Source organism: Chenopodium quinoa, unplaced genomic scaffold (assembly GCF_001683475.1).
Source record: "Chenopodium quinoa cultivar QQ74 unplaced genomic scaffold, ASM168347v1, whole genome shotgun sequence".
Lineage (NCBI taxonomy): Eukaryota > Viridiplantae > Streptophyta > Magnoliopsida > Caryophyllales > Amaranthaceae > Chenopodium > Chenopodium quinoa.
This window is the reverse complement of record NW_018743574.1, coordinates 2,084,254-2,094,388: the sequence shown is the minus strand read 5'-3', so window position 1 is coordinate 2,094,388 and position 10,135 is coordinate 2,084,254. Positions and strand designations below refer to the sequence as shown.

Genomic DNA, 10,135 nt, shown 5'->3' with positions numbered 1-10,135 from the left:
ATATAAATAAGTTCTTCTCTGCCCCTTAGTCCTAGAAAGGCAGTCCGTATAGTATAAGGTATACAAGGGAAGGTTATTCCACGTCTACACTATTTTGGTAGCTAATGTAACAGATTTAATCTGCACCTTTGATTTTAAAGATGTAAGATTTTAAAGATGTAATCTCGACCCTTCACTTGTTTGACATCTTTTACGCAACACCAATGCCCTTGTGGATTGATAAGAGAGAATCCCCTGCAAATATGGAGCATATAGTCTCTATCATGTCTGGCTTGCAACTTTGCAAGGAAAATGGCAATTGCCAATCTGGGAGCATTCAGTCTAATTCACCAGGATAAAATACCAACATGACATTAACAGCTAATTCATTCCGTCATACAACATAAGTTTAAGTGCTAATTCAAGTTTACATGAACATGAAGCAGCACCTAACTCAACAGCAGATACAAGAAGGAAAAATACTGCATACTTTTGCCAACTATCCATTTACATTTGCAAATGATCCTTCTGAGTCCTAAATTAACAACCGGGGGGAAACGTGGCCTCAAATGGAATACAACCTGCCCTGCAAAAGAAAATGGCATGCATATAGCAAATCAAACAAAGATAACAGTCTCCTAATATCGAACATGTGGTGTTTGATTTTTCTTATTGATCTGTTCTGAAACTAGAATTCTAAAATACCTGTATAAATAAATGTATCGGAAAATTTCTACTTACATGAAAGACAGTCTTGGTATTACAGCAATTTGAATCCATGCAGAAGGAATTCTATTTCTTCTTACCACCAGCCTTCTGCTTTTTGTTTGATGTATTCTTTGAGGTAGAATCCACAGTTTCCTGTATAAAAACACAATCATCCAAACAATATTACACTTAAATTACCCAGGTATTAAATTGTCAGCTTAATGTTTTCTCGTGTAAAATTAAAATGTGTTTCAATGTCCCTATGACATAGCACCCAGGAACATTTCATCTAGCAATCATCAGTTACCCAGAAGGGATATGCCTAAAAAAAAACAGGAAAATAATAAGTTTTATACAAGTATGATTATTCAAAGAGTAGCTTTACCCACAGCCAAAGTGCAAACACTGTGAAACACACACACACGCAAATAGACATACTCAGATGGTTTTACAAGCTCAAGCCTATCAAACTAGATCCGTTGTTGACAATATGCTGAGGGTGTAAGAGAGCACATCTTCTAAGACAACTTCGAAATAAAAAAGATTCATTATCTCAATATTCTCAAAGCCCACCTGCCTTTTACTTAGGACAACAACGTGTGTGTGTGTGTGTGTTGTGTGGGGGGGGGGGGGGGATATGATCTCAACAAGGAAAAGTTTTCTAAAGAATAATGAAAAAGGATTAGAGATTGATGCCACTTCAACATATCTCATCAGCTCCCCAACCTCAAACTAAAAAAATCTAAGAATTATAAACTCCTTTCCCAATTGTTTTTAAGTTATTATACTTCAGAGCTACTGAGCCTAACATCAGTGGTTCTGGAAAGTTCAAAATAGGCTTTCTGCCATGCACAGAACTCCATCCATGGATTTGACAGCAAGCTACACCAACACAGCTATAGCCATCAATCAGGATTATGATCACCAGATTCGCCAAAATCAAGCTCCAGTAACCACATACAATGAATCATCACCCACAATATTACAAATTACAAGGGACCATCTCAATCATACAACATAATGAATCTCAAGTCCTCAACTGTGGTCTAATGACCCCCAATCACAGAAAATCAAGTCCTCAACCATTGTGCTGCTCATGGCACCATCTCCGGTACAGAACATAATTTACCACTAGTTCTCAACCAGTGTTTAATGTGCTAATATTGCATGTGATGCCTTGAAATTCTACAAACTGATGCAGAATGCCTGAATCCCTGAAAATTTATCACAAGTTCTATCCATCCAATAAAAGGTGGCTCCTCTCAGACTTCTCAATACTTATCTTAATTAGGAATTCAATTTCATCTTACAATTAAAACCCAACAGAGTATCGCCAAGCATGTCACTCTGGAAATATAATAGTAATAACTCCACATTAACAGTTCTCAATATAATCAGTCCCATCAGATAACCAAATACCAGTTTCTAGCAGTTTTAACTCCTTTCCGTCCCTTAAATCTCCAGAACTCTAACTTGAGCAGTTGAGCAACATGCTCCATTTTCCGTACCAGAAACATTTAAATACTTAAAGAACATTCGCATCCAGGAGAAACAGTAGACCTCCAAATAAGATGAATAGTAAACACAATGATACAAATCTACAATCCAATCTCCATATGCATCCATCCCAGAGCTAGGAACACAAAAATCATTGTGTTCAAGCTATAGTATAAGCCTATGTAAGTATCAACTATCAAGAGCAATTAAAGGACTGACATTGGCAGGTTTAATATTTAGCCACTACACATGACAAGTCTATGTAAATTATAACTCAAGCCTGAAAGTAGGTTGTCTCATAATCCAATCAGAAGATATATAACCAACTCATATAGATTGGGTAGTAGGATCTCTCACATATTTTTATCCCATAACTAATACCCAAACCAGCACAGCCCTTAGAAACAAACTGCCTACTATTTGGCCCAATATTGGTTAGCATATTAACTTCTTACTCAGCTTGATAAAATACGAAATGCGAATCTTGGTGCTACTTCGAAATATTAAGGAACAATTTATGGCTATTCATACGTTCACATTTTGTGCTCTTAATTGTTCTCTTATCAATAATGTACAAGTCCTGTATATTCATTGCAGTTAAGATTTTTTAAGGATCTGAAATTAGAAGAATAAGCAATGTTTTTTCTGAATGTTCACCAGGGGAGTCAGCTCATGCGCCAAAGAAAGGAACTGGAATTGATGGTGCCAAATGCTTGGAGCCCAAACCTACAGACCACAGGCTTAAGGCAGCATGTTTTTCAGTCTGATAATGACTAGCTGGTGATGAATGGATTCTAGACCTGTTTCCTTGTTTGAAAGAGCCAAGCATGCATTTGGTTCCCTGCCAGCCACCATACAACATTACAATTCCTGATTACATAAACATTTAATGGATGATAGTTGAAGCCTTGAAGGTTCTAGTATGTTTTTTTCTTGCCATCGATTCTCCTGTCATTTCTATTTTATTACCTTAAATGTTTGTCAGATGATATAAGGATAAAAAATATGTTATCCCAGTTGAAATACAGTTTCAGACATTAAGTGTTTTTTTTTTAAGAATAAAAAAAAATCAAAATGGTACTCCCTCTATATCAATATCATATCCACTTGGGTGAGACATGAGGGTCGACTAAATTTAATTATATCTCACATTCTCACTCTCCAATAACTAATCTTATCTTGCGCTCTCCCACCTTAATCTCATCTCAATTAACAAACAGTAAACAGCACCCAGTACGTTAATTTTGTTATTCAACTATACTCAACAAAGTCCCACCGCCATTCTCTTTCCTGAATATGTGTGCATATGAGAAAAGGAAAGTTTATATTGGGATGAAGGGAGTAATATTAATTTAGCTTTAACTTCCCCCTCCGGCCCTCCCCCCCCCCCCCCCCCCCCCCCCCCCCCCCCCCCCCCCCCCCCCCCCCCCCCTCTCCAAAGCCTCCTAAAATTCAATAATCCACTAGGGGCAAGCATTGAGATATACAAGATCCCATTTTAGCATGATTGAAGTACAAAGATTTCTTTTGTTTTACTGAAGTTGAAAGCACAGTTATAAATGCTCACTAATAGATTTACAGTCAAAGTAAAAATATTACTTTCATCCGAATCGAAAAGGATTACTAACTTTTGAAGATAGCAGTATAAAGTAACACAAACCAAGCAATATCAGACAGTGATGAAAAAACGCAAAAAAACTAGCTAGTGCTTGTCTACCTGATACCTTGATGGTTGGATGGAAAGCATACTAGTGATTTTCTATAGTTATATGCTTATATCTTATACGTAATTCATAACTAATGCAGACATACCTTCCTTTTGATTGGAACAGAATTAGTCACAGTTGGCTTAAAGAAAGCCTCCAGCCTGCAAGCAAATAAAATGGCAATGTAAACCAGTAAAGAAACAAGAAACCAATGTAAGGATTTCACAAACTCTTTAGTAATTACTTACCGTCCCTGTGATGACTTGCTCTTAGCTGCCTTAATTTTTTCAATTGCCTAAAAAAAGAGATTAAAAAGGAATTAAACTAATACTATTTACTTTGTAATGGATCATAATTGCATGCTTAACCAGATAAATAGAAACACTCCTGGAGACAAAGATTACCTTTGTTACTCTATCGATATTAAAGCCATTCTCCTTCACTAAAAAGTTCACCAAACCCTAAAAAGAAAAAGACAACCTTTTAGAGCAACTTCTTACTGAAAAGAATAAAAAAAAAAACTAATACTAAAAAAATAATAAAATAAAAGTCAACCTCCTCATCAGGAGAGCTCCACTTGAGCTCAGGCTCCTCGTTTCCAGGATGCACTAGAGGCTCTTTAAATAACCGTCTGGCCTCCTGATAGGGCCAATCTTCAGGTATTTGGTACCTGCACATAAATACTTAAATTTAGCACTGAATATTACCAGACCAGATCATGAAAAGAAAAACAGAGACAGCCACATTTAACAATACATAATTATGAATTATATATGATAAAGCAATCCTGTTTTTAGACACCTACCAGGCAAAGTACTCTAAAAAAAAGGATCTCAGGGTAATTGAAAGACCACATTAACCATATTTCGGCATATATAGCGTCTGGAAGTAACAAGTATCCATAAAATTATAAAAATCAAGAATGAGAAGGGAAAAAGAAAAAGAAAAAAAAACTGAGAAATTCTAATCTTCTTTGGATGTGTTTACACTGCAATGTCTCCATGGAATTCCTATTATTTTAAAGGTTGCTTATCAGTAATCAGTGAAATAAAAGTAAGCAAGATAAGGATATAACCACTATACTTTCACCAGCAGAACCAAAATATCAGGACAATTTAGCTGAATAAATTATTAAATCAAGGATTAACACAATCAAAAAGGCTAGAGAGCTTGTAGTAACAACAACCCAATTAGCATAAAACATGTCCGTGAAAATCATTAAACTAGAAATAAAATAATAATGAATGAGATTTTGGAAGTTCAAGGCACGGGATTCAAATGTACCTCTCTTTATTTATGTTTTCTAGTATATTCTCAATAGATCCATGCTGACGAATGAGCTTCAATGCAGTCAGTCCACCAATACCTGCAAGTTAGATTTCAATTACTAACTACAAAACGAGAAAAACTTCTGGGCAAGAAGCATTCTTTACCAAAAAAAAAAAAGATAAACAATCATAATTACCATATTAAATTGTCCTCATATCCCCCCCCCCCTAAAAAAAATAATAATAAAATAAATTGTGCCTCTACGATATCAAACTTAGCTCAACGATCCACTGTATCTTTTTCTTTTGAAGCAAAGAACACGGCTCTCAAAGCAATATGCAAGACATTACATTCCCTTCACTAGATAATCTTTGCTAAGAAGGAAATTAATAATGGCCCCGATTCAGAAGATCTAGTCATTTCTCTCCAACCAAATCACACATTCACGGAGGGGAGAGGGGGTAGAGGAGCCACTACTCCTTCCATCCCTCATTCCTAACAAATACTCCACAATGGCGATAGGATCAACCGATAACACCACGAATACAGACACAAACCCTCCATACTAAAGAGCTGGTTCTGTTAAAGAAAGCCTCGTAAAATACAAAACTAGTGGTTGCACGTCTCATGACTCTCGTCATTATCCAAACATAACACACCTCAGGCAATAGCGCTTTGTTGGGTCCCCAAACCCAGGGCATACCACTAGCACTGAAGTTCTCCAAGATCACTGCCAACCACTTCAGGACATTACCTTCCCAAAAGACAAAGTGAAATTATCTGTGTATTTGTGTCTCATGAAGATAAAAAAAAACTGCAAGAAACCTCACCACCATCAACAGCTAACTAAACTCCCTCGTCAGGAAAATCTATAAGAATAATAGATTCTAGAATACTTCAAGTTTCCAAGATAAACAAGCTTATGTAACTCATAATTCAAAAGATTTTTCCTGAATAAAACTTTACATATAGAAGTCCCACTTCCCAGTGAAACCAAGAAGAGTGGATGCATGGTATAGCACATTTTTGTTTTATTAAGATGTCAATTTGATAACCTTTTGGTTATTTAATCCTTAATACAGAAACAACTCAAATACAAGAGTCATACATTTTATTCTACATTCATACAGCAAGACAATTATCACTGTAATAATATATAAATGAGTTCAAAAGTGTCTCTAGTTACCTTTAATACTCTCACAGTAATCACATCCAGAAAGAATGCACAAATCAATGAATTGATCCATTGTAAGACTAAGCTCCTCCAAGACCTGAATCAGAGATACTGTAAATAGAGGACTCAGCCTAACAACTTAAAATGAACCCCAACAGTTACATGGTCCCCAACCTTAGCTGTTTCAAATTCCATGACTGGAATTTTTTTTGAGCTTGGATCCATCAAATGACGGAGAAATTTAGGAGCTCCAAAGGTTAAAGAATCCATATCTTCAGAAGCCACAGCATAAACCTGGAAAGGCAAAAAAAGAACAAAGCATTGTCCATGAGATTATGCTAATTAAAAATTTAAAACCAACAGCACTGAATATACAATAACCTATAATAACATGGTACGTATGATGCTTCTCTTCATTCAAACACAATCATTTAGGGGAAGAGGGGAAGATCATATTAAAATACGGAAGTATTACATACTTTTCCAGATATGCAAAGTGCGGCACACTGTGCCTCTGCTTCAGAAGGAGCCTGCAAAACCAGAAAAGAAATCTTGCTTACATAAGAATGGACAAAGTATGACACAATAAGCAATTTAAAAACTAAGAGAATCACCTCAACCACAGGTACTCCCATTAATCCTAGTAATTTTTTGCAGTCATCATTGTGTTGTTTCGTCACCTGCAACAATGTAGAGGTAGTATTAAAGTTACAACAGAAAGAGGAGACTTACACATCATTGCTGGGTGTTATTGCTGAAACAATCAAGAATAAGACAATCCCTGTAGATATGCCCTCCATAATAAACTAGAGTCCAGAGATTTGCTCACCCATGCAAGTTTGGTTCAAGATAATCAATAATGAATCCTTTCTAATGGGAAGGATTGATATCTAAACTTCTAAGTAATTGCCTTATATATAGATATTAAAATACTTAAATTAAGAAATTCTTCATCGTACAGGTGATCTTTTGAGTGGTTCTGATCATTTTGAGACAATGAATGATCTTACCGCTGAGAAGGAAACACAAACAAATTCAGCTACAAAGTGACAAAGTTTGATAAACTATTTGCATTTCTGCCTACGTATTTTTCAAGTAGTCATGGAACATCTTAATACAATGCAACATAAATACCAGCCCCCACACCCCCTACTGAACTTGAACCAAATAAGAAACCACGGCAAGATCCAAAGACTTCTGATTTATTAATAGCAACTATACCAACAAGTAATAAAATTGGATCCCTGCAGGATGCAGCTTGCACTAACAGCACTTTTAAATAGAGAAAGAGATGTACCTTCACAGTCCGTTTACTGAACTTCTCAATACTATCTTTATCGCCTTTCTGCATCAATAATTTCACCAGATATATGGTTAAAGAAGAAATTTAATAGCCCACCAGGAAAAATAGAGGCAGTTTGTAGCACATTTAGATGTTGAAAAATTGTTATTTGACGAAGTAATAATTTGCAGCAATATACCTCAATGGCCTCTGTCAAATCCTCAGTGGCATCAGCTCGTTTGGCATAACTATCATGCAGAGTCCAATTAAAGGATTCGAATCAATAATATCACTGTGCTGAGATCTGATCAAATAACAAATAAAGAGCACCCATACCGTTTAGCAAGTTCTTGTTTCTTCAAATCAGGTGGTGGTCCATCAAAGACGTAACTGGAAGGAAAAAATTTCACTCGAATCAAATAAAAGAAACATGATCATTAACAGTGCAAGCCATTTGTCACATAGCAACATTGTCTTCATATCACGTTTTCAGTCTATGATTTACAGTTACATGAAACTGTATTTGCTCAAAAATATCCAAAAAGAGCACAAATGCATGGGAGAACTTACACAGGCTTAATTCCAGCTTCAAGAAGCCTTATGGTCCGTGAAAACATCCCCTGCAAGTGACTGGGTGCAGAATCATTGAAAACACAAATTACTTAAAGTAGAAAAATCAACACTAAATTAAAAAAAAAAAAATGTGTGTGTGTGTCTATATATATATATATATATATATATATATATATATATATATATTAGAAAACATTAAGGTGACGTTTGGCTAGTGTATTTTTTTGGAGTGGAAACGGATCCAACTAAACCGATATCGTTACTGTGTGTTTGGTTAGAAGGCATGGTAACAATTACCATTACCTAAGGGTAATGGTTACCCCTCCTTTGTTACCTCTAAAAAACTTAGGGTTGCGAATACCCTTACCCTCAATTACAAAATTCCTATTTCTCTCCTTTCCATGGTTAAACCAAACAAATGAAAAGGTAATAGTTATTTGATTCCTTTCCCCCCTCTTATTTGTTTCCTTTCCACTACGTTTCCGTTATCCTGAACCAAATGCCCCTTAAGTGAACCAATGACTCGAATCAACTATCTATTTTCAACATAGTTCGAATAACCACTAGACGGCAACATTTTGAGCTAAAATTTCTAACGGACAACATCAAATATCACATTAAACTAGTCCACTTTTGTTCCAGAGTAATAGAATGGAAGCAACAATTTGATCTATCCAAGGGAACTTTGTTTAGGCCGAACATATTCGACCCTACCAAGTTAGTTTGGGTGAATCATGTAAAGTAGTGGCATAATTAATGCAATCATCTACAAGTACAAACTTAGGTCTATAACATGAACATCCTTATTGCCATTACTTCATCACCTTAAAAATCAAGCACAGCGCTTACCATCATACATCAGCTTTCCCGCCCCAGTCCACTCCCATACCCACATCCATACAGGCGCCAGATAAACAATCATTATATCATGATAATAATTTAATTAATTAAAAGAAAAAAGAAAACAAAAAAGGGTCATTCTTGAAATAAGATAGTAATACCTTGTAACTTCACCAGCCTCATTTGTAAGCATCTCAGTTCCAGTTCTCCCAACCACAATCTACAACAATTAACAACACAATTTATTAATTTTTTTACAAAAATATTAAAATCAATAAAACCCAAAAAATGAGAATCGAATTTTAAAAGAAAATTGAAAAAAAAAAAAGAAAAAAGGAACAAACAAGGAATTGATAGATGCTCATGCTAGCATCAATAGCGATTTTCCGATTAAAATAGCTCTCAAATTTCTGCTCTTTCATGCATTTGGGTGCATTATCCGCCAGCAACTTCGTTAAACCCTAATTTTAATTTTCAATTATTCAACCAAAAAACAAAAACAAAATTAGAAATTTAGGGTTCAAAATTAGGAAAACTTATGATAAAAAAGATTAAATTCAAACCTTAATTCCCATTTGAAATAAACAAAATCTGTAATTGCTGAAATTTGCTTCTTCTTCGTACTTCACACTCTCCTTTTCTCTCTCCTCTTTTTGTGCCGCGGCTCAACTATAGTCCGTATTTTTTTTCCCGCCTTCTTCAGAATAGTTTTTCGTACTATTGGGCTTGTATTTCAGGCATGGGCCTGACAAAAGCCCAATAATTCCATCAAATGGGCCGAGTTTACTACTTGACTTATTGGGCCATCTTCAATTTTTTTTTTTTCAAAAATGATGGTGGTCTATGGTCTATGAGTATTGAGTAGTGCTTGGCTCAATGATCAATCACAAGATTCACAACATGAGAGTTGTGGTAGTTGTAATTACATTTTTTTATTCTCCAAAAATAATACAGAGTAATGATGATAATAATAATAATTATACGGAGTAATAAATTATAATACTAACAAATTATTTTATACTCCATATGAAATAGAGGGAGTGTTATTTATAAAATCCTGTCTTTTTTATTTATCCTCTGTGGTTTTCTATCAGCTTCTGATATCAT

General features: G+C 35.3%; 1 protein-coding gene across 3 annotated transcripts; it reads right to left on the bottom strand.

The window, feature by feature from the left end:
* Positions 1 to 243: 243 nt before the first annotated feature.
* Positions 244 to 9,748, bottom strand: LOC110681967 (flap endonuclease 1). 3 transcript variants are annotated; one of them, XM_021858157.1, is made up of 18 exons: positions 9,592 to 9,748; positions 9,373 to 9,489; positions 9,190 to 9,248; positions 8,186 to 8,245; positions 7,952 to 8,005; positions 7,815 to 7,863; positions 7,631 to 7,678; positions 6,948 to 7,013; positions 6,813 to 6,863; positions 6,508 to 6,627; positions 6,346 to 6,430; positions 5,175 to 5,256; positions 4,446 to 4,560; positions 4,295 to 4,351; positions 4,139 to 4,185; positions 3,997 to 4,051; positions 721 to 840; positions 244 to 565 (listed from the first exon to the last, which is right to left on the bottom strand). In XM_021858157.1, exons 1-17 carry the CDS (start codon positions 9,601 to 9,603, stop codon positions 772 to 774), a joined length of 1,146 nt encoding a protein of 381 aa, XP_021713849.1. In that variant the 5' UTR covers positions 9,604 to 9,748; the 3' UTR covers positions 244 to 565; positions 721 to 771. The 3 variants fall into 3 exon arrangements, with proteins under 3 accessions (XP_021713849.1, XP_021713850.1, XP_021713848.1); XM_021858158.1 differs by having other exon boundaries at positions 244 to 560; XM_021858156.1 differs by lacking the exon at positions 244 to 565 and adding an exon at positions 2,842 to 3,025 and having other exon boundaries at positions 743 to 840.
* Positions 9,749 to 10,135: the final 387 nt, after the last annotated feature.